The sequence below is a fragment of the Leptonotus elevatus genome, chromosome 2, assembly GCF_054856555.1.
Source record: "Leptonotus elevatus isolate MCC_2025b chromosome 2, RoL_Lele_1.0, whole genome shotgun sequence".
Lineage (NCBI taxonomy): Eukaryota > Metazoa > Chordata > Actinopteri > Syngnathiformes > Syngnathidae > Leptonotus > Leptonotus elevatus.
The window spans coordinates 10,019,779-10,044,783 of NC_141240.1; the positions used below are offsets into that span (position 1 = coordinate 10,019,779).

A 25,005-nucleotide genomic window follows, 5' to 3' on the forward strand; every position below is an offset into this window, starting at 1 on the left:
CAAGTGGCAAAATGGCCGCTTCTGAGATGGATAAAAACAGATGGATTTTGATGCCATGAAGTCATATTCCACAAATGCAATATTAATCAGAATACAGTGATTAGACTAGTAGTGTTGCATCGAACATATTGTAAAGAGTTTTTATTTAATTTTTTACCTAACTTCCCCATTATCTTCTATAAAAGGGGTTGCAACTTTGCAACAATAGGAAGATGCAGATCCCAGAGTGACAACAGTTGGGAACCACTGCTAGAGTCTGTCTTTATGTGTACAAGACATCACATAACCTTGTCAAGTGGAGCAAAATGTCCATTGCTTTACAAAACAGACATAATGCTAATTAGACCAAGAGTAATTTGACTAATTGTCCTTTTTAAATTATTATTAAATAAATATTTCTTTCCATGATTGATTTGTGTTTCTACACGTTAATATTCGGTAGGAAAATGCTTCTATACATCATCGTAGTGCGTCGTCACTCGGACGGTTAGCTTAATGACGGCAAAATCTGCACCAGGCAGCTCTGTTTCCTGGCAACAACCGAGAGACCAATCACATCTCCGTTTTCCTCACCATGTTACCACCTCCACCCTGGGTTAGCCACACCTTCACTCCAGCTGCCGTCCCTCCGCTTGTCCCTCGCCTCCCCGCCTCCATGTCAATCTCCATTGCTTGTCACCACCCAGACGCTGTTGTCTCACCCTGTTTGTCTCTGTCACCCCCGTGTCACTCTGCCTAAGCCCATGTCAGAATGAAAGACCTCCCTCTGTCTCGCGCCCAGTGTGTCCTGTTTTCGCCCTGGGTGGACACACATAGGTGTTTACGCCTTTCAAACAGCACCCACATAGTAAAAAGGAACAGATTGTCGCCTGTGCACATTTTTTGCCACAACATAAGTAGCTAACATTTTACTTACCTTGTCATCTTAATTCTCAATCATTCTTGTCTAAGCAGTCAGAAGGACTAATGTGCAGCAAGGTAAAGTTAGTTCATCTCTATGAAATCTTCTTACTGTAACAAGCTTATGTGTTTGTTGTGGTTTCCATTGAGTGCTATAAGTTGCTCGTGGTGGACACTCAAATGTGTCAGGAACATAGCAAATTGCGCAACAGTTCCTTTTACTTCTGGATTTGCTCAGCGTTTTCTCCTGTGCTTGCAGTCCAAATCTTGTACTAGTGTTAGCTTCATTGAAGACTACATATAGGGCATAAGAATTTTTTTTTAAATTTCCATCCTTCTATGCAAAAACAGGACATTAATATAGACATTATTTCAAACTGACATATTGATTATGATTCAGTTTGGTCTGTGGTATCTGTCAAAAAATGGACACAAATGTTAAATGTTTAATCAGTTATCAAAATAGTTGTCAATTAATTTGATAAATGATTAGTTGTCAATTAATCAATTAATTGTTGTACCTCTAATTTGATGTGTTTAACATCATGATGTTGAGACAGCACTAACTTCTGAATTGTAGTTTAATTAAATGCGCAAGAAAATAACACAAAAGGCATGAACTCAAATCTCAGTCTTTTATTGCTCCATGACATGCGGTACATACAAATTGTGCACTGCTGCTCTCATTTCTGAATAAAGTTGCCATGGCCACTCTGCCATGCTTCCAGAGTTGCTTGCATGGCCATCACTAATTTGCATCACAACCTCGTGTTTCTGTTCGAGCCACGTCTTCGCGCTTTTTCCCACCGTGCTCCCTCCCCCTCTAAAGCTATTCAAGTGGCACAGCACAGGATTATCCGTTAGCCTCTGAGACACATTTGTTTGGTTGCACTTGTCCTCTCAGGGTTCACTTCAGCAACAGAGGTCAATATTAACATTTGTTTTACCTTTAAGATCACCCATTTTTAGGGATACATTTGGACTACACAATCTTCAAATCTTGTATGTTTTTTTTTCTATAATGGAGGCAATGATGGTAAGTGAATATGCACAATGATGTTTAGTCACATCCACAGCTTTCGATGTATTGTAGTTTGAATAGGACATTATGGTGATGAATAGGGAGTAGTATTAGAAAGAGTAACTTGACGTAATGGCAGCTCCCTCAGCCATGAAAAGCCAGGAATATTATTTCATATTTCATTACACTTGCAGTACCACCTCCCACTATTGTTTTCTCGTCTCTATCGCTTGGGACACATGACACTACCAGAACTGTAGGATGCCTTGTTTTTGTGCCTTGCAGCGTTGTGAGTCATCAGTCGTGTATAAATTGTACGTTGTGACTGACTCTTTAGTTCTTTCTTATTGTCTTTCCACCTACAGAAGTATGCACATGTGCAAAATGTACAGTCACAGTGACATCATTGTTTTTCAGAGTTCATTTTCTTTCTTGTAGTTTCTTGCAACTTTCTTTGGTTTCTTAGTGGATTGTTGCATCATTCTAGCGCTTAACTGGCTTCCACATCACCTGGTGTTGTCGTCACAAATGCAGACGCTGATTGGACGATGGACAGACAGCTTGGCCAGCACCTTGAGATGGTTGCTGAGATTATAACTGCTTAACTGCGAGGCTGCTTTAGGCTTTCTTGTTATGAAAGGACAAGCTAACATTAATGATATCTCCGGGCTTGCAGTTTATACCCCCAAAAACTTCTTGACAATAATATGCTCTATGCAGCCCCACTAGTTGGTATTCTGGTTAATATTGCGTTTGTGGACTATGAGTTAAGCAGCAAAATGAAGCAGTTTTTATCAATATCAGAAGGCGGCCATTTTGCCACTTGCTGAGTGAAAATGACATCACAGTTGCTCAGGTTTCAGCTAACAACCAATCACAGCTCAGCTTCAGCAAACAGGTGAGCTGTGGTTGGTCGTTATTTGAGCCCTGAGCAACTGTGATGTCATCTTCAGTCGACAGCAAGTGACAAAATGGCCGCCTTCTGATATTGATAAAAACGGCTGTATTTTGCTGCAAACTCATATTCCACAAATGTAATATTAATCAGAATGTCATCTTTAAACTAGTGAGGTCACATATAACACATTATTGCCAAGAATTGTTTAAGGTTGACTTCCCCTTTAGCCTTTCTGAGACATTATTTAGGTTATTTTCCAGGTCTGTCAAAATACTTTGCTACACCAACCTCACACATCAATAAAATAAATCTGTATAAACTCAGTGGAGGGCTTTAAGACTAATATCACAATGTTTCGTTTTTGTTCTATCAAAGTCTACATAAATATCTGGTGTTTCAGTCAGCAGTCAGTTCCCGGCCGACAAAAATGACCACAAAAGCCAAGCGACAACATATGAACTTAATCACATCCCATTCCTAATCCATAGATTTCAATATGACCTCGGTAAACCCTTTGAAGCTATGACAGCTTCAACTTTTCTGGGAAAGGCTGTCCACAAGGTTTAGGAGTGTGTTTATGGCAAATATTTTCTGTCTACATTTATGTTTAATAAATAAATACCGCCCCGACATAGACGTACCTTCAGCGCAATGCGCGAGAAGTAATTCCACTCCGTACCATCGGCGGCGGTAGTCATTATTCCTAAAGGCAACCGGCAAACTCTTTACGGGGGCGGGATATAAAAACAATTCATAACGGTGTTGACAGCGCATGGATGTATTCCGTTGTGGAGCATTCTGGACCCTGTCGACTCCTGGCTGCTACCGATCGTTGGTTCACCCGAAAAGTTTCGGCCGTGCAAAGGGCACTCCGCGTTTTGGACGCGGTGCCGACCTCCAGCTTCTGAAGGAGCTTCCTCGAGACCGCCGGATGAAAGGGCCATGCACCCCTGCTGCTCCCACAAGGATCGCGCTGTTAAATGCGCGGTCATTGAAAAACAAAACGTTTATTTTGAGGGAGTTTTTCCTTTCCAACAACTTGGATTTCCTCTGCCTGACAGAGACCTGCACTGTCGCTGGTGAGTCCACTGCTATGATAGAATTTCTGAGGACATCCGGCCGAGGTGGAGGAACGGCGACTATTTAAAAAAAACAAAAAACAAATTTAAATGTAAACGATGTCTATTTACCACATCGTTCACAGCTTTGAAGCCACCTTCTTTGACTGTCACTGTGCTGTGCTGTGCCATTTACCGACCTCCAAAATACAATAAGGACTTTTTAAACCATCTATCCATTAATTTTCTTAACCACTTAGTCCTCACAAGGGTCGCTGGGGGGCGCTGGATCCTATCACAGCTGGTTTCGGGCAGTAGGCGAGGTACACCCTAAACTGGTTGTCAGCCAATCCAGGGACTTTTTAAACGACTTTGAAAATCTTCTTGTCGAAATCATGCTGAAATCTGATCATATCCTCTTTATGGGGGACTTTAATATTCACGTGTGCTGTCCTGAAAAACCATAAAGTTGAGTTGAGTACTGTTTATCCGCTTTGTCACTTGCTCTTCTTGCCCCGTGCGCTGATTTGCTAGCTAACAGCCAATCACAGTGACCAAATGCCCACAATTTGCTGGAAACTGGTGTAACTAGGCCTTTAAGGAAGTTAAATGTATGCTCTATTGGTTTAAGGTCTGACGATTGACTTGGCCAGTCTAAGACCTTCCACTTCCCCCCCGATGAAGTCCTTTGTTATGCTGGCAATGTGTATTGGGTCATTGCCGTGTTGCATGATGAAGCTTCCTCTGATTAGTTTGGATGCATTTTTCTGTAAACTACCTGGCAAAATGATTTTGTCGACTTCAGAATTCTTTCTGCTGTGACCATCATCACAGATGAGCTTGTGTGTTTTGGACCAGATTGGATTTTGTAAAGAAGTAGAGAGATGAGCCACAAAAATTTTGGAGCAAAGTTTTATGAATTGATGAGACCAAGATGATTAACCTCTGCCAAAGTGAAGTAAAGGCCAAAGTATGGCGAAAAAATTATTTGCTTATGATCCAAAACAAAAACAATGGAATTGACCTTGCCATTCCAATACTGAGGGAACTGTATATACAGTATACTATACTGTGTGTACGTACGTGTATGTAATCGTTCAGGACAGTGGTCATAGTTTCGATGTGCACTGTATTGAACAATACACTTTTTTCCTGTTGATAAATGGCATTGCAAGAGCCCCAGCCTGTTTCAGCAGCACCAACCAACTAACTCGTTATGCCGTAACACGAATTGTTGCAAATATTTAAAATCAACTTTTTGGAGAATTCCTCACCAAAAACATCACCGAAGTGGTGTTTTCCTGCATTTCCTCTATGAGAAATTCTAGGTCATTCTGCTCTCCAAGCACCAGCCCCTCCCAACCTGAGAAAACGAGCGGGTCACTTTATGACAACATTAGGTGCGGACCCACCCCCGCAACGCCTATACGGCGGACTAAACACATGCCCACTTTCTCTGAGACCTCCATGCTGGCAGGATAGTGATAAAAGTAGCTTATATCAGTAAATATTCTGTCCAAATGAATTCAAAGCAATCAATTATCCTTCACATTTGCAATGCCAAAGTGCAATGTTTTAAATTCCATTGTGGCTAAACTACAAGTAAAATGTTTGCGCTGTTGTACCTAACTGAACGAATGGTGTAGTGGTTAGTGTGCTCACCCTGTAAGCAGAAAGTCCCGGGTTTGCGCTCTGCCCAGGTTTTTTTTCCCACTCTTCTTCCCTTTTCTCCTCCACTGCGATTTCTTGCGGCAAGGAGCCATTTTGTTTCAAATGTTTATTGAAGAATTGATGGCTTGCGTGGCCTTTCAGAGTACTCGAACGCAGAGCTCCAGCAGCAGACGGCTCGGACGAGAGGGGGCGTGGCAACCACACAGGGAGAGGCGGGGTTTTACTGAACCAGACGTTTTACTTCCGCGTTACCTAATACCTAATATTTCATTAAAAAAAATACATCGCCTTAATGTCAAAAGTAAGATTTGATCATTATATGACTATAGTTATGGAAAGGCTTTCTTTTAATGTGGCTGAGAATTTGTTGCCCAAAAGCCAAGAACGTCAGGTGTAGGATTATTGCACTGTAACAAGTAGACTGTATGTTCGCATTTTTACCTTCGTCTTCTTTGTGCTGTGCACTGCTGTCTTTTCCTTTCTGCATTGCAATGCAATTTTGTTCACTCTCTTGTAATCAATATTCCACAAACTCTAAGGTCTATCTTACAATTTAGAATAATTGCCATCAAAATTTTAGCTGCAGTTCACATCAGAGCATCACTTTAGAGTACAGTTTTACCAACAACAATCCAGATATAACGAAACAAGGACTAGTCATATGGGATGGATGGATGAATGGATGGATGGATGGAGAAAATCATTTTCGCTTTTTTGAATGTCGATGATGATTTGAGAAATGAACCAAACAAATTGAGAAAAATGTTCATTAATCTAAATGTGTTTGTAAAAAAATATATATATATTTTTTCTATAAGTAAAAGGAGAAAACCTAAGAGAACATTGCTATTATTTTCATGCTTGAGGATGCTGCAGTAATACGTACATTCTCATTTGCATGAGAATGAGGATACACTGACTGTATTTGAACTGGATGTGCCGCGTGATGCAGCAGCCTGAGCTTAAGTGCAAACTCATGACTCAATCTGTTCATCACAGAAAAGCAAGCATGCTAAGCTAACGCTTAACTTCAGCGGTGAATGCGAGTAACCCGTCAGATAAACAACTATAACTTAATTTGCTACGAAATGTTCAACAATTTTATTCTGAAGAACAAACCACATTTAATTGGAAGAAAAGTCAAGTCATGTAATAAACATAAGTGCAATAATCACAATAAAAAAAATATTGCATCACGGTGGAATAGCAGTAGAAAGCAGCTGTTGTACTATTACAGGAAATACTGTCTATGTGAATGTTGGGGCCGGACTTGTAAGTGGATGGGTTGAGGATCATGCATGTGTGATGACAGTCGGTCTTTTCTAGGACACGCCAGTATGAGATGTGCATTCTCGTTCCTTGGGGCAGGCAAACTGGATGTGTGGCTGAGGAAGCTATTTTTATCTCACTATTATGAACGTCTCACTGAAACAGTTCCTTTCAGTAATTGCCACAATGCACCTCAAGGCCTGCTTAGTTAGGTAGCTTGCATTTGTGTGCATGAATATTCTACGGGAGCTTCTTGTATGTTGTATAACCGTCTCTTTTTTCCCTTTTCTTCCAGTGTACAAGAAACCAAGTGCCACTTCAGAGCACAGGTTTGGTTGAGAAAGACAATTGCAACATCCACAGAAATGTCGGGCTCCTACGATGAAACTCTTGGTGGTGACGACACCATGGACAGCTTCTGGGAGGTAAAAAAAATACGAGATTGCACCTATAAATGTGACTCTGTCACTCTCAAAATATGAAATCTCTCAAATTTGTGAGTTCTGTGTTCATAACAACAAAAACTACAACAAACTTATTTTGGACTAGTGGTTAGGACATCTGTCCCATGGTTTAGAGGTCCCAGATTTTAAAATTGGCTCAGTCCTTCCAGTGTGGATTTTGCATGTTCCCATTGTGCCTTCCTCCCACATTCCAAAATAATGCAGGTTAGGTTAATTGTAGAATTGGTGTGAATGTGAGGTAAATGACTGTCATCTGAAAGAATCTGTGCAGGATCCAGCTCACCCGTAGCCCGAAGACAAGCTGTCAAGATAATAGATGGATGGATGAAATACTGTACTTTTTTCATGATCTAGATATATATATATATATATATATATAAAAAACATCACAGTTGCACTATTGTCATTGGCACCAATGAAAGAATAAGAACAATTCTGTAAAAAGGTTTTCCCAAAGAGAAATAGTTCAACCTCAAAGACAGGTTTGAAGGTAGTTTAAGATGCAAAAACTGAAGTAAAACCTCCTTTAATCTAGTTTAAAATATTTTACGTTAATTTGGAAAACTGCCTAATTTCTTATCATTTTATTTTGGATGGGAGACAGGGCACTAGTCAGGTCTCCAGCCAATTGCAGGGGGCATAAGAGACAAACAACCATTCACACTCACATTGGATGAAGTACAATTACCAGTTTTTTCGCTCCAAATCCTGTACAACTTGCAGCAGGAGGCTGCTCCAAATTGGTTGCAAAATGGGTCTCTTTCTCTGCCCCAGACCCCAAGTTTAGCAACAGATCAGTCAAAGAGAGCAGAAGAAAGCTCAACTTGTCTTGGTCGGTCTTGATCGCTCCTGCGCCTGGTCCCACTTCACCCATCAGCCCTGAGAGGCAAGTCCGATTGCAATCATCTGTCAGTCCTCTTCTGTTGCCTCACAGACTCTTCGTACCATATGAAGCCTCTACTGGCTCAGCTCCACCTCTTCTTGCTGTAGTGTCCAAGGGCCAGTCATCTCTTACAAACCATGCACTTTCCGGGGTTTTCCTATGGGATTCTTCTTCCATCACAACTTGCTTGGGGCTTCCACTTTCTACCGTTTGTCTTACTTTCCCGTCTTCAGACTACCATTACCTTGGTGGCTTCAAACTTCTCAACCATTTATGAGACTTTGGAAAATTTGCCATACAGGTTAAATGTCTTGATGGACAAGGGGACTCCCAGCTATTTCCACAAAAACTTGTTGCATGTCTTTCCATTTCTTCCAATTGTGACATGGGAAAGTTATAAAGTAGGAATGGCCTATGCAAGGTATGAGGTATGATGCCATTCTGAAAGCACAAGACTTTAAACCTTTCAAGTAGTTCACTGTGCTAAATTGCTTAGAGCCTGGTGTTCACCTGTGTTGGTCAGATTGCCATTGTCCTTGAGGGAGCTTTTGTAATGCTTTCCAAGGTGTCTGATCCCTTGATCTTGGATTTTTTGGATCTTAGAGCCTTGAATGTTTCCTGGTAGTGTTCCCTTCAAGATACTGAGGCTCCTTGACTTTTACAGTTTGAACGTCATCCATTAAAGCTCAACAGGCAGGGTGTCTTGTGCCATCTCCTTTCGGGCCGCTGCACCGCATTCCTCCTGCCATCAGCTACAGATTTATAGCTGCCATGAACACGGCTACATAAATCATGCTTTGATACTTTTCTAAAGAATTTGCCGTTTTGTGGTGACACACCAGTGGGGGGCTTTATTTGCAACATCAGATGCTCCATTACCACTGATGGAACTCAGTAGTGTTCCAATGCCTTTCAAATTAGCTGGTGTGGAATGCTTGGGAAGGTTTCGGCAAGGTCCAGCTCAATGACAGTGAGTTGTGTTTACTCTTGGCTTCTTTCATGAGCTGTGCCAATCACTGCTTTATGTTGCAGGTAATATCCTGGTACTCCTTCTTTGGACATTGGGAACCATAAACTCATTGGCAAGCATGGATGTCATTAGCTTTTTGTTGATGATAGATCAGAATATTTGACCTATTTTACCTCTAGCAGGGAATCTCTCTGAATTGGTCGTCTTTTGAGATATAGCTGTTTTGGCACAAAACAACCTTCAGCGAGAGTCCAGAGTCTGGGTTTCAGCTTCTTCTTCCACAGTGTCTGAAAGTCTCTTCAGCATCTATGAGCAACATTTGCAGATTTTAAAGATGTTGCCTGATGGTTCTAGGACATATCCTGCCCGAGTGCCCGTGTTTGTAATTGTCCACATTTTGATCTACCGCTGTTTCCTGCTAGGTCCTGCTAATGGCTTGCTGATCTTTCCTTTTTTCATGCCCAATGTGTGGCACAACTGGTACTTATCTTCAACCATGGTCATGATCTTTTAAGCTTCATCTCCTTTCAGAGTGTTGTCAAGGATTGTATTTAAATCCTCATCCAATATGGCCCGTTTGTGGTCTGCTGCTGGTGGTAAGTTCAAAGTGTGGTTTCTTCTCAAAGACTTTTGGACTTTCAGGTTCACAAAGTATTCCTGTGTTCTGAGTAGGGTGATTAAGGAGGTCTGGGGCATTGACATTTGATTGTTGGCCCTGGTCCTCCACCAACTGACAATCAACCTCAAACTCGGAGAGGTCATTCTGTGTGAGCTCAGGTGGTCTGTGTTACTGACACGGTTCTTTGCATTAAAACAACCGTCATGTATGGGCGATTTAGAGTCTTTAATTGACCAAACATGCATGTTTTTGGACTGTGGGAGCAAGTTGAGGTACTAAGAGAATATCCACACAAGCACGGGAGGGCATGCAAACTCCTTACAGGAAGGCTGGACCCGAGATTCAGACTTTAGAAACCTTAGAACTGTATGGTAGATGTGCCAACCACTTGTCCACCATGTGGCCACAAACTAATTTAATACAAATTCATCTTAATTGAAAAAAAATCTATCAATTCTAACTCACTTTTAGCGTAGTCACATTTAAAAGTACATTACAAGTTGTTTAGACACCATACAAATCCGATCGATGTTTACGAAGATGCATTGATTGTGCAAAAGAGCAAGATCACTTTAAAATCCATTCAATTAGTGTTAATGAATTCCGTCTGTACAGAGTCTTCTTTGTATCATGGCACTCAGCTTTAGTGGCACAAAGAGCCTCAGTGATCATGATTCTGAAGAGGACTTTCTCTGTGTGCACCACTTGCTCCATCCCCAGACGAGTAACGCACCACAAATCACTTTGTGATGCGAAAATATGCCATTCTCATGATTTCTAAGTTAGAAAGATCTCACCTGAGTTGTTGTTTTTGAGTTGATGAGAGAACATGCACACAAACACAGAACTGCTTTTCAGCCTTCTGTAGCTCTTCTTCTCAGAGACTGCAATCAGATCATGGCAGAGCTACTCACACTACAGGCCAGCCACACATTAAACTGCTTCTATATGACACCAAATGTGACTTTATGCATTTTACGTATACAGTACATACACAGACACATGCACAGTCTGCGTTCTCTATTCATTCCCTTCTCTTTTTTTAACATCCATCCCTTCAAATCTGTCTGCCTGCTCTACATACCACTCAGGGGGATTAGTGTGCGCACACTCACACTCACGTACACACACTAACACAAGCCAATGCCATTGCATAACTACACATGCAAAGGCACGAGCCCCTCAAGCTACCTCCCCTCCTCCATCATGCTACATACATCATGAGCTCACTGAGGCACTGAGGAGGCGGAGCCACAGCGCCTGCCCCTGCTTTTTTAAGGAAGTCCTTCTTAAGGTGCCATCTCTGGATAAAAATAGAAGCTGTAGGGCTGTGCAAGTGGTACCCGAGTCTCTAATGGGGATTTACCCGACATAATCCACCTGTAATACTAGTTGTACAGCACTGAACATGGTTAACACTTCTCTGTTCAGTCGTGCAGATGACTACTGGTAATCCTCCTATCATGACACTGAAGTACACACTAGTCTCTTCTCTTCTTCACTTATTTCTATTATCCTTTAAAAATAAGTGCTACAAAAAGCATAATACATGCAGTTAACCCTTTGATGCTAGGGTATTCCATTGCCGATTAGAGAGCATGGTTTGATAAATTTTGATTAATAGTAACACTTAATCATGAATTGTTAATGCATCATATAAACTGTATAAAAATCCCTTAAAAATATTTAATTTACAAAAATAAATTCAGATTTTACATGTCAAATGTAAAATAACATGAAATCACTGTAACTGTAAAAACACACAATATTTCTGTTAAAAAAAAAACTCAACTAGAAATACATATATTAATTGTTAAAATACGTTCACAAATGTATCGTAATATCACAAATAATTGTCAGTTTTTAAATGGAATCAAATGTAAAATTAAACTTTAAAACCCTGGAGGGAAAAAATTTTTTACAGTAAAAATGCGTAATTTTACCATAATTTCTTTGTGAATCAACATTTTTTTATAAGTGAAAATAATTACAATTTCTATAATGTCCTAGATTGTAGCTTTCATTATATAATTTTTTTTTGGTGGAATTGACATCAAATAAAATATAGGTAAAGGGGAAAGCTTAAGAGGGTGAATAATACACAAGGCAAACAATTGGACTTTGATGCTGCCGTAAGTCCAAGTATACATTTCATGAGATCTAAAATTATGAACAACAATGTTAGCATGGATCAGTGGTTGTCTGGTATCCCTGAGGTTGTGGGTTCGATCCCCTTGGTGAACATGTTGCATTAACCTTGAGCAAAAATTCTGAGCTCCTAATGGTGAGTCACCAAAATGTGGTTTTAGAGCCTCGTAAGGGGGGGGGGGGGGGGTAAGATGCTATAGAAATGAATTATATAACAGTAAACTGTTCAATTTTAAACCCAATATCTAGTTTTTCAACAGTTATTGGCCATGTTTTGAAAAATGTATCACATTTTTGGCCATATACTGTTATATTACATACAATTTTGTTAAAATTACAGTTAAAAACTGTACTTTAACTTTAATTATGGGGGGAAAAATATGTTTTTATTTGAAGGTAATTTTCTGTAACTTCACAGTATTTTTCTGGCACCCCAGCTTACAGAAAATTACCCTTTTTTTAATTTCTTTTTTTTTTTACAGTGTAAAGTAAAATATGGTTATTAATCATTATAGGTTTATCCATACAGCATGTAAAAATTTTTGTTTATGTGTTCCCAGGTGGGGAACTACAAACGTGCTGTCAAGAGATTTGACGATGGCCATCGACTGTGCAATGATCTTATGGGCTGCCTGCAGGAGCGGGCAAAGATAGAAAAATCCTACGGGGATCAGTTGACTGCCTGGTCCAAGAGATGGAGACAGCTCATTGAGAAAGGTTGAATGCTAGAAAACAATTGTTGACATAAATCGACACATTCAGTCTAAATTTGTATTATTGAATTTGCCTCAGGCCCCCAGTATGGCTCCGTGGAGCGGGCCTGGTTGGCTGTAATGACTGAGGCGGACAAGGTAAGCGAACTGCACCAAGACGTCAAGAACAACCTGGTGAATGAGGACGTGGAAAAAGTCAAGAACTGGCAAAAGGAGGCCTATCACAAGCAAATGATTGGAGGCTTCAAAGAGGCAAAGGAGGCAGAGGAAGGATTTAAGAAGGCTCAGAAACCCTGGGCAAAAAAACTCAAGGAGGTGAGAGAACAGTAGTATGTGCATCTTTACCCTACAGACAAGCTGGTCTCTGTCACTTGAATTTATACATTTCTCTGGAGAAGAAAGGGAAGAAACTCTTTGTATTCATGTATTGTATCCATTAGGAGCCACTAAGATCAGAAGCTTATGGCTTATGGTATACTGAGTGAAATCATCCTTTCCATCAACAAAAGTAGTTACCTGCATTACTGTACTAATGAGTTCTGATCAAACTTATACAATGGCAACATCCACTATAATCTTATTGGGAAGCTGCCAGGGCAGCCACAACAGTGTTTGTGCATTTAATTTGACACACGTTGACACATGAAGTAGTCAATAAAAATAGTATGTGATTCTGAACTCCTGAATATGAGTACATGATCATACGTATGCGTTTGTTGTACCCTGACTTCTTGTCAGATTGTCCGTGCAATAATGAGAAAACTTGTGTTTGGGCATGCAGATGGAGACGGCGAAGAAAGCTTACCACATGGCATGCAAGGAGGAGAAACTGGCTGTCACTCGAGAAGCCAATGGCAAAACTGAGGCTTCTGTCACACCGGACCAGCAGAAGAAACTCCATGAGAAAGTGGACAAATGCAAACAGGATGTGCAGAAAGTAGGGAAAAGACAGGAAAATGTATACCTGTATAGACCATCATCTTTGGTTTTGTAGATCCATGCAGGGATTCTAAACAATTGATGAGAAATTAATGTTTCTGGTTGATTTTTTTGCACACTGCATCTGCAAATATAATCCATGTGCACAGTATGTTAAATTTAAACCAGGAATTTAGAATGTCAGAGTTTTTAATTTTCCACAGATGCTTGCATGTGAATTCATCATTTTAATTTCTCTCAGGCTAAAGAAAAGTATGAGAAGTCTCTAGAGGAGCTGAACAAGTGTGCACCGCCCTACATGGAGAGCATGGAGCAGGTGTTTGACCAGTGCCAGCAGCATGAGGTGAAGAGGCTGACTTTCCTCAAGGAGGCCTTGTTGGACATCAAACGCCACCTCAACCTCACAGAGAACCAAAGGTCAGCCAGACGAAAACAGTGAAAACACCACACACCTGATCATTTCTGCATCTTCCAAAAGATCTTTGATCTGCACTAGGCTGAGACAAGTCCCATTTTCGTCCCATGTGATATTATAATATGTAGGTCGTTACAAACCAGGGGGAAAAAATTAGGACCCACTTTCCTCGTTTGAGTCTTTACATGCATTCAATTCATTCAGGCTATTTTTTAACTCTTTGACTGCCATAAACGTTATAAAACGTTTAGCATAAACCTAGGGAAGGGCGCCGAGGACGTTAAAAGACGTCCCCTATGTTTTTTTTTTTTTTTTTCAAAAACGGGTGCAGGAAAGCCTTGGGCAGCTGTGCTGAAAGTATCAGGCAGATCTGATTAGTCAAAGACTCGTTTTGGCCCCTAGAGGGCAGCGATGACTCTCTTTGCACAAGGTTGGATGGGCCGCCCACCGTGGGCGTCAGTAGAAGACGTGAGGCGGAGCTAGAGTGTTGAGGAGACAATGGCTGATCCAAGCCACAATGGCTTGACCAAGCAACCGGTTACAAGCAGCTCAGCTTGAGCATTTTTTTCAAAGACGGAAAGCATCAATCAATACTAAAAAGCGCATTGATGTCAACGATGATGATGACAACGAGCTCTACGCCAAAGTTGGAAGCTTTGGCGTGACTGTTATGAACACGTAGTAAGCCTCACGGCTAAGCGCGGCTAGCGCTGCTAAGGCCGGAAAACGCGCACAATAGCCGGCCGGGTACTTCTACACAATCGGACATTCGATCGGGCGATGGAGAGTTGGCATCGACCAATGCAGATTGATGATGATGATGAAGATGACTCCGAGCTCTACGCCAACGTGACTGTTATGAACACGTAGTAAGCCTCACCGGCTTAGCGCGGCTAGCGCTGCTAAGGCCGGAAAACGCGCACAATAGCCGGCCGGGTACTTCTGCACAAGCGGACATTCGATCGGGCGATGGAGAGTTGGCATCGACCAATGCAGATTGATGATGATGATGATGATGACTGCGAGTTTGACGCCAAAGTTGGAAGCCTGGACGTGTTTACGATCACGTAGTAAGCCTCACCGGCTAGCGCTGCTAAGGCCGGAAAACGCGGAGCTGCACAAGCGGACATTCGATCGGACAATGAAGAGTACCCCGAGTCCAATGCATATTCATCGGAGGAGCGGGTACAGTCTGATCACGGAGAAGACACTGTTTCTGGACTACGATGCCACCATGAATGGAGTGGATAAAATGGATCAGAACATCTCCTACCACCCGGTATAGCAACTGAAGGACGCGAGGAAGCGAGACGTAACACCACCGTAACGTAACCGTAGCATGATCCTGATATTAGACTTGATGACACACTGCAGTATATACTTGCTATTCCCCGGAAAAAAACGGCCGGCAAGAAAGTGGCGCACGCGAAGAGGCAATCTGTTGTGCAAATGCTGTTGCGTCTCTTTGCACGCAGGAGAGTGTTACAAAAAGAAAAACTGTCGTTGAAACATCCACATATTTGTAAATAGCACCACAGTTGCACACATTTGTAAATAGTTTGCCAAATTGTTGTCAAATTGTTACACTGTTGAATGTAAATAAACGTATTTTGCTATCAAAAAACACTTTTTCATTCTTGGTGGTAGTGTTTTATAGAAGTAAAGCACTATTTAGGTGTTTGTGGCATCATTCATGGACAAAAAGAAGTGTCAAATTCACTAGAATGCATGAAATAATATCGTTTCACTAAAAGCTTGATTTCTCCGTATTTTGGTCCAACACAGGCGAAATTGGGTCAAACTAACCATTTTCTATTGTTGATTACTAAAGAACGGAATAAGGTAGAAACAAACTCTTTTTTTCTGATGAAAGATGAAAGTCCAATCTTTCATTTGGTAGTACGTGTGTTTCCATAGTCCAAACAGAACATTTTCTGTGGACCTTGAAAATCAGTCAAAATGCTTAAATCGGCTGGCACTGGCGGCATCCCTTTTCTGAAAACGTCTGGCAGTCAAAGAGTTAATGGCAAATTTTTATTACTCACATTCCATGCAAAGTAATATAGTGTTAACATAACTACATGTATCATTTATTTGTTTCTTTCTGCGGATTCTGATTTGTTATTAACTTTTGAGAACTCACTAACACAATTGACAGTGCGGACACAAACAAAAAGTAAGTACGCATTCGATATTGACAACAGCTACCTCTGTGATCTTAGTATCCTTTAAAATTAACTGGATTCAAATATACAATGGTCTCCAAAACAAAACTCAGATCATAACGGATTGTTGACAAGTTACGTGTTACAATTTAACCATCATTCAAAAAACATCCCTAATCATTCGTTGGATACTGTAGAATAATAATCCCTTTGGAGAAGGAGAAGAAGAAGTAGAAACATTAAAAGTAGGAGATGAAGAAAAAGAAGCAACAGAAGAAGAAGAAGAAGAACCACCCAATAAAACACAGGGAGAGCTTTTCTGGAGAGCTCAGTATTGTTCATTCGGTAATTTTACCTCCAGAAAAGAAAGAAGGAAAAAAAAACAAGAGAAAAACCCACAGGGAGAGCATGAGAACTAAAAAATACTTTGGGATGTCATTCGGAATAGAATGATTGATCGTTTTTAACATTTCCATCCGTCCATCCATCAGGTAGTGGGGGCAGCAGCATTTGCAGGGAAGCCCAGACTTTCCTCTCCCCAGCCACTTCGTCTAACTCCTCCAGCGGCGTTCCCAGGCCAGCTGAAAGACATCGTCTCTCTAGCGTGTCCTGTGTCGTCCCCGGAGCCTCCCGCCGGTGGGACATGCCCGGAACACCTCTCCGGGGAGGCATTCAGGAGTCATCCAAACCAGATGCCCGAGCCACCTCATCTGGCTCCTCTCAAAGCAGAGGAGTAGTGGCTCGACCCTGAGGTCCCTCCCGGATGACCGAGCTTCTCACCCTATCTCTAAGGGAGAGCCCGGACACCCTGCGGAAGAAACTCATTTCAGCCGCTTGTATTCGGAATCTCGATCTTTCAGTCACGACCCTCAGCTCGTGACCATAAGTGAGGGTAGGAACGTAGATCGACCGGTAAATCGAGATCTTCGCCTTTCATCTCAGCTCCTTCTTCACCACAATGGACCCATACAGAGTCCGCATCACAGCAGATTCTGCACTGTTCCGCCTGTTGATCTCCCGCTCCATCCTACCCTCACTCATGAACAAGACCCCAAGATACTTGAACTCCTCTACTTGGAGCAAGGTCTCATCCCCGACCTGGAGAGGGCACGCCACCCTTTTCCAACTGAGGACTATGGTCTCGGATTTGGAGGTGCTGATCCTCATCCCAACATTTTTTTTGGGACATTTCATGCTGACTTATTAATTAACTGATCAATTGAACACGGCTATGCCGTAAGATAAAATTGGGCCTTGAGTCATCGGGAAGTGACGCTCATCTTGGTATAATTTCTGTTCATCAATTATTAAATCCCATTTGGAAGATTATAGCATTCTAATGGTTTCCGTACTTCATATTACTTAAAATAGATTTACAAGAAATAAGAGTTTGTGTAAGAGTGTAATTGGTTTGCACTAATGAAATTAAGTAAAACAGGCTTGTCACGTTTGGTGCAAAACTAAGAAAACTGTCTACGTATTATCGCCTACCATCGTTGTCTCAGCAAGGGCTAAAAATACACAAGTTGCACTATAAGTGTGTCATGTTGGTTATCTTGTATTTGGTGTTCAGCTGCTACGGCTTAACAATAGCAACCTTAGCAGCAATTACCTTGTAATGGGTTTGTCTGTCCCAACGATCATTGGAGCAAAATTGTTGGGGGCTTATGTAGATCTTGTTACCATTGGGTGACCCTACTAGACATGAGGGACCACATAAAGCTTGGCTCAGAACCCTTTGGGACAAAACCAATATTTGACCAAAATTTTCAACGCATGGACGTAGATCATCATCAGTGTGTGCAGGGTAGCTGGGCCTGAAGAGTCCTGGGGGGGGCAAAGTGGGTCCAATCTACCATGAGCTTACCACTAGTGGAAAGGGCCAATAGAGTTGCGTACAATATCAGATGTCGGTGCAATCACAACTAAAGAAGCTGACTCTAGGGATGTGGAATGTCACCTCTATGGCAGGGAAGGAGTTGGGGTGCTAGGTCAAGAGGTCCCGACTAGATAAAGTCAGAATTCTCTGGACACATGGCTTGGGCTCTGCAACTAGTCTTCTTGATCGGTGTTGAACTCTCTTCCACTCTGGAGTTGTTTCTCGTGAGAGCCCCAAACAGTTATGGGTTAATCACCATAGGGCAGGGGTGCCCAAGTCTGGTCCTCGAGAGTGCCTATCCAGCCAACACACCTGATTCATGGTCAGGATCGTTATCAGGCTTCTGCAAAGCTTGCTGATGAGCTGACATTGGATACAGATGCGTTGGTGGAGGGAAACACGCTGGATAGGGGCTCTCAAGGACCAAACTTGGGCACCTCTGCCCTCGGCTAAATGTCTGTACATTGGGGTTCACCCAGGATGACGAGAGGGTAGCCTTTGGTTGCAGGTGCAGGTCATATTGTTGTTTTTGTCAATGCACCAAACAACAGCTCAGACAATCCACCCATTTTGGAGGGATTGGAGGGGGTGCTGAAAAGCAGTTCTGCAATGATGCGGTCTCTTGTGCATCGGTTTGAGACTAAAAGAAAAGCTCTCGAATTTGCTGGTTGATCCACGTTGCCACACTCGCATATGGTCAAAAGTTGTGGATCGTGGCCGAAAGAACAATCTCCTGCGGCTGGAGTGAATTTCCGTCGCAGGGTGTTCGGGCTGTCCTTTAGAGATAGGTTGAGAAGCTCGACCTTGCAGGAGGGGCTCAGAGTAGAGCCATCGCTCTACCGCATCAAGAGGAGCTAGATGAGGTAGCTTGCACATATGGTTAGGATGCCTCCTGGACATCTTCCCGGCGAGGTGTTCTGGGAACATCACACCGAGAAGAAGCTGAAGATACCATGTCTCTCCTAGAAGAGCTGGAAGAAGTGGTTGTGGAGAGGGTCTGGGCTTCCCTGTTTAGGCTGTTGCTTTACAACTGCTTGGATAATCAGAAGAAGATGAAAGGATGGCTGGATTCAGTTGTTTAAATTCAAGGAAAACAAGCTTCACTTCAGCACTGCCATAATCCTAACATCAGAGTGTTTTCAGCTGAGTTTTCAACCAAACTGTTTGTTCCATTGGCAAACTAGACAGCACCATCCAGTGTCCACTGGTGGATATTTCATGTCTTTTTTTTTTTCTTTCCTCAGCTACGCCACAATATACAGAGAATTGGAACGCACGATCCTGTCCGCAAACACACAAGAGGATCTGAAGTGGTTCAGCAACAATCACGGGCCTGACATGCACATGAACTGGCCTGCCTTTGAGGTATGACCTCAAACGGATTCTAACATGGGTTTGATTTAATCTGATCATTATTTATCCCAATGAATGAAATACATATATACCCAGGCTTTAACACAGTAAGACAGATATGGAACAATAATATACGCTGATTTAGAACCAATCCAAAACTTTACATACATCAGTTATGTATAAAATAAACACTTTGGGTTTGGCGTGAGGAGCGCAAAGCAGCTCTTAATTCATATTCTACTTTTTACACCCATTTGAATGTGTGCTGAGCAGGAATACAACCCAGATCAGGCAAATGCCCCCCCAAAGAAGAAGAAGCCAGATGGAGCCCCGCCCACTCCTAGCACTGACCACGTGGCTCCCCCTGGTGACCGGAGCAGGTTAGTTCCTTTGACTTTGAAAACCTCTTGCATTTAAAAAAGAAAAAAAAGAAAACATTCTTAAATTAGTTAGTAAGGTGTCTTTAATTGCGAAACAATGTCACATTGCTGGTTTCTTACAGTGCTCAATCAAATAATGAATATGATATTCAATTATATTTTTCAGGTCTGCTGTTAAAATTTGATACAGTATATATGTTTATGACTCATGAATGAGCTGCATTTTTTGCCTGTCACTCATTTAGCATTGGACGTATTGCATTTCATATTTAATGTTATCATGTATATTCGGTTTCTCTATAGTGTGAGCAGCTATGAGAAGAACCAAGCATACTCAACTGAGTGGTCTGATGATGAGCAGCCTACTGCGCACTCTGGCAATGAAAACGGTGGAAACGGAAACTCATTTGAGGAGGATTCCACCACTGGGAAAGGCGTTCGTGTGCGAGCGCTCTATGACTATGATGGCCAAGAGCAGGATGAACTCTCTTTCAAAGCAGGTAAACACCAGCAACAGTATTATTATGCAACTGCATCTTAATTGTTTATAATGATAAACGTAGTTGTAGTCAGAAATTCCCTCCACTGTCTTCAATTGTATTTTAATGTATCGTCCTCTTAAAGAAATGATTGTAGTCAACGGTGGTCACAAGGAAAACTAATTAGAGGCACTTGCCCCCACAGTGATAAGTAACAATTAAGCACAGGCTTCTGGTAGCATTACAACTGGTGTAAACCACAGATATAAATGTGAAATTACACACATTTAGGAACAGCAACCCAAAAAAAGGAGACAATTTCAGGAATGTATGAAAATGGCTACACATAGTACTTTTGCTAACTGTATAGAAAGAGAATACAGTACTGTACTCCATTTAAAGGAGAAGTCAGCCCAAAAAATGTTCTTGACAATGTATGTTCTATTCAGCACCATGAGTATTCTGATTGATATTGCCTTTTGTGGAATATGTAATCAGCAGCAAAATGCACCCGTTTTTATCCAGGCGGCCATTTTGCCACTTGCTGCCAACTGAAGATGACAGAGTTGCTCAAGGCTTATGTAACAGCCAATCACGGCTCAGCCTACGAGCATCACATGACAAACTCAAAAAAACAGATGAGCCATGATTGGTCGTTACCTGAGCCCAGAGTAAATGTGATGTCATCTTCAGTCAGCAGCAAGTGGCAAAATGGCCGCCCCCTGAGATTGTTGGAAAAACAGGTGGCTTTTTTTTTCTTTCTCTGCTTTGTTCATGTTCCACAAATGCAATATTAATCAGAATTCCGTGTACTTTACACTAATGGGGGCGCATAGAACACATTATTATAAAATGTATATATAATAATTCTATACGTACAAGTAATTTTATAGAACATTTTTGGGTTGAAGTCCCTTTAATAAGCGTAGTAGTTTCTTTAGCAAGAAACTTTGAAATAAATAAATAATAATAGTAATAATTATAATAATGATCGAGAGTCTTGTTTTCAATGTATTTTTTACTATTCTACGTCATCCTGCGTGTTGCTGAAAGTATGCTCTGACTTGACAGGCGATGAGCTGACCAAGACCGAGGATGAAGATGAACAAGGCTGGTGTCGAGGTCGTTTGGACAGCGGCCGAGAGGGACTGTACCCGGCCAATTACGTTGAGCCAATCTAGTCTAATGGCCGGACAAAGAAAAGACACGCTCCTGGAGGCAGCTTGAACGGCACCATCAAATTGCACCGCACATAGCCAGAGACTTAAGAGCAACACATCCCTTGCCCAACAGATGTGTGAAACAGACATCCAAACTTAGTAAGCTAAAAGACAATACATCGGTATAGTATATTTTATCCAGCTTTTGGGGTGGTTGGACTTACACGTTTCAAAACAAGAGTGGCAGTTATTCCAATATATACACACACTCAACTATAGACCTTGACAGGCACATATGGCTTCTCTGTGTAGCTGTATATTATGTACAATGCAGCTTATTTAAACACGCAGTCTACTGCAGTCTGTTGTGCAAATAGAAGGCGAATATAATCAGAATACCTATTCGACAAAGACGAGCTTCTCTAACCTGCATTGTGTATATACAGTATGATGCCATTTTTGTGTAGCTTTTTTTTTTTTACGCTGTGTGTGGTCAGTCATCATTACATCAGGAATGCTGTGTCGTGTTTTAAGTACCACAAACAGTATCCTCTTTTTTTTTTCTTCTCGAGGTGGATGTTTTGTTTTTTGTGCTCCGGTCTTAACCTCTTTCCCCTTGTGTGCAGTGTTATGTGTTTAACTGTTTCTGAGCGTGCATAGCAGCATGTGCTATGCAACAAGTCACATTCCCTGGATCCTACAGCCTTGATGAGGCCACAACCTGATGCAACACTACAAATGCAGAAGTCACTTTTAAAGCATCGCATGCATCTGTTCTCATGAGAGGAAGCTTGCTGACGATGTGCTTGATTTTATGTTTGTTTTGTCATCATGCAAGCCATTGAAAAGAGACATGACATTCTCAAACCGTGTCTACTAACAACTCGTGTCAATGACGAAGCAAAGGTGGATTAGCGCATCCTTTTGAGATGAGTGCTGCAGTATAAGAGGGGTTTGGAACAATGCCTATGCCAGCATTTTTCTACCAGGACGGGGTCAATGGTGGCGTGCTGAGCCCCAGACCACTGTGTGAAGACCAAGCCTCTTCAACAGGACATGAATGTACTAGTGTTCAGGCATGACAGAAAACCCGCTTCTTCACTGTCTGAAACCCCCTACTAGTTACAGTATGTGGCCCGTTTTTATGCTGAGCCAAAGAATGACCCGCTACCATCAACTGCGTTTTCCCTCCATGCAATAACCTCACATATCATGTAACTAGACAAGATCTATTTGTAGCTGCCTCCCAGTCCACCAAAGCTTCATTTGTCTTCACACCACTGGCAATGACACAGGGAATACTTTTGTCACCATTAATGCACTGCATGTACAATGCTTGCAGTGTATTATGGGCAGATTTTCATTAGATTTTTTAGAAGTTTCGATCATATCTAGCGTATGTTTGCATTCTGCTAATTGATTTGTGTGTTATCATGCGATGGGTTACTCCTAGATTTGTTCAAATGGTTACTGTTTGAGAGATGCCCTTTCAGAAGTGCTGGAGTTTTGGACCAACAGTCAGATGTGTTAAGCTCTTCCTGGAACAGGATTTGACAGGCTTAGGTACATCACAGTGAGGAGAAACACATCACCAGCTCACAAGTTGTGTCTTACGAGTCAAGTTGTCCAGCAAAGCAAAAAGGACTTGAATCATCCATGTCCCATGCACACACAAACACACAAACATTTACCTGGTTACATTGCCATTTTGAGGAAGACATTAAGTATGTATGCGTTGTGTAGAAAGTTAATTAAATAAAAAAAAACATGCAAGTGACTGACTACTAAGACAAAATGTAGTGTTATATATGTAAATGTGTCTCATGAACATGAAGTTATAAACACCATATCGTATGAATTTCATGGCGATAGTAAGTGTATCATAAAAGCATTACAACCCAAGCTGTCAGATTTGTATATGAAGATGTAATTTAAAGATTATATTATTCTATTGTAACTGTACAACTGTGTTGAGTTGAAAATGAGACCTAACCATGTTGAGGCAGTCAAAATGTGTAAGTGTAAATGCTTTTTTTTTTTTTTTTTTAAATGTTGATCTCTTCCTTATGCACACGGGATCGCAGCTCATGTTGTGGAAACCCTCTATTAGCGGTCTAGGTGATGTATGTTCATAGTTAGTGATGTACTTTTATCTCCTAACTGGTGTAGTGCCTGTTCATCTTGATGTAACAAGACGTTCATTTAAATATGCATAAAGATGATTATGATCACAGATAAAAACGACGATAGTGATGAAAAGTCCCAATCAAATTTGTTGTGATGTTGTCAATATTGCGATATTGGGTTGAAAGGGAAACAAGTTTGTTTGAAAAACTGTGGTCTGTGTTGTTTTTATTTTATTTATTTGCCTGTCTGTGTGTACATATACTATATGTATGAATTATGGACTCATTTCCAGAGGAGAGAACGGTACAATGCATTTGTTATATATTTAAATATACAGAGACAATAAGATGATTCATTCTCTTTTTCTAAGAGGAATCAGAAATAGCTGTATCATTGATTGTTTCCAATTAAAGACTATACTGTACTGTAGTAGAAACTAAAGGGAAATGAGTCCAAATTAGGTAAAAGAAAAGACCAATTTAGACTTAAATCAACTTGTGACGTTAGAATGCTTCCAATTTATATTCTGTGGGACTGAAAGAGCTGTGATTCAACAGCCTATGAGATTAAAAGGTGACAACTATGACAAGAAGATTCAACATTTACACTCTAAAAAAAATGCTACTCAATTTTATTCCGCCGAGTGGTTGCATGAAATAAAATCGTCTGGCTCCAGATGCACTTTTTAAGTATATCACATCTACTTAAAATATTTTGTTTCTGGATCCAGATGATTTCATTGTGTGCAACCACTTGATGAAATTATAAATTTGAACACCATTTAGTGTACACCAATTTAAGATTACAAATTGAGTTGTTGACCAACTTTTTAAAAAATCGCTTGAATTGGTAACACACGATTGAATTAAGTTAGTCCAAAGTGAATACATTAAGTTTAATTTATTATGAGGTCCATAAACTTAATACATTGGATTGGAGTCACTTTGGATTAACTTCATTCAGGTAATATATATATTAAATAGAATGAACTCATAATTAATTAAACTTAATATATTCACTGTGCGCCACGGTGGCTGACTGGTTAGCACGTCCGCCTCCCAGTGCAAAGCAAGTCCAGGCTTCAGGGTGTACCCCGCCTACTGCCCAAAGCCAGTTGGGATAGGCTCCAGTGACCCTTGTGAGGACAAGTGGTTAAGAAAATGGATGGATGGATGGACTGTGGACTAACCTAAATCAACCGTGTGTTACCAATTGAAGTGATTTTTTTTAAGTTGGTCAATTTGTAATTTTAAGTTAGTTCAACAATTCTCTTTTTAGAGTGTAGGGAGTATGCCTTCTTTGGTATTTTCCTGGAAAGGGGCAGTTACTCTTGCCACCGAGAAGTCCGTGTGACGTCATGGTGAAAAGGTCTATTCTCGCGCCGTCCCGCTACATCTGGACCTCGAAGGCACGATTCCACCATGCATGTCCCTGGTTGGGAGTTGAGCACACTGACCGCTGGACTAAAAGTCCAGGCTACTCACTCAGCGGGAG

The 25,005-nt window shown here is 41.3% G+C and overlaps 1 protein-coding gene across 2 annotated transcripts in view; it reads left to right on the forward strand.

Annotated features, from left to right (window-relative positions):
* The window catches only part of pacsin1a (protein kinase C and casein kinase substrate in neurons 1a), a 40,098-nt gene extending 16,376 nt beyond the window's left edge, over positions 1 to 23,722 (forward strand). Inside the window, exons 1-10 of one of the 2 annotated variants that reach the window (XM_086067894.1) lie at positions 1,763 to 1,936; positions 7,113 to 7,242; positions 12,462 to 12,618; positions 12,694 to 12,929; positions 13,396 to 13,551; positions 13,795 to 13,970; positions 19,257 to 19,377; positions 19,639 to 19,745; positions 20,049 to 20,245; positions 21,296 to 23,722. In XM_086067894.1, the coding sequence (XP_085924020.1) occupies positions 7,183 to 7,242; positions 12,462 to 12,618; positions 12,694 to 12,929; positions 13,396 to 13,551; positions 13,795 to 13,970; positions 19,257 to 19,377; positions 19,639 to 19,745; positions 20,049 to 20,245; positions 21,296 to 21,405 (1,320 nt within the window). In that variant the 5' untranslated portion in view covers positions 1,763 to 1,936; positions 7,113 to 7,182 and the 3' untranslated portion in view covers positions 21,406 to 23,722. Of the gene's footprint in view, positions 1 to 1,762; positions 1,937 to 7,112; positions 7,243 to 12,461; positions 12,619 to 12,693; positions 12,930 to 13,395; positions 13,552 to 13,794; positions 13,971 to 19,256; positions 19,378 to 19,638; positions 19,746 to 20,048; positions 20,246 to 21,295 lie in introns of those variants that run through there. The other variant, XM_086067893.1, reaches the window with a different exon arrangement.
* The last annotated feature ends 1,283 nt before the right edge of the window (positions 23,723 to 25,005 follow it).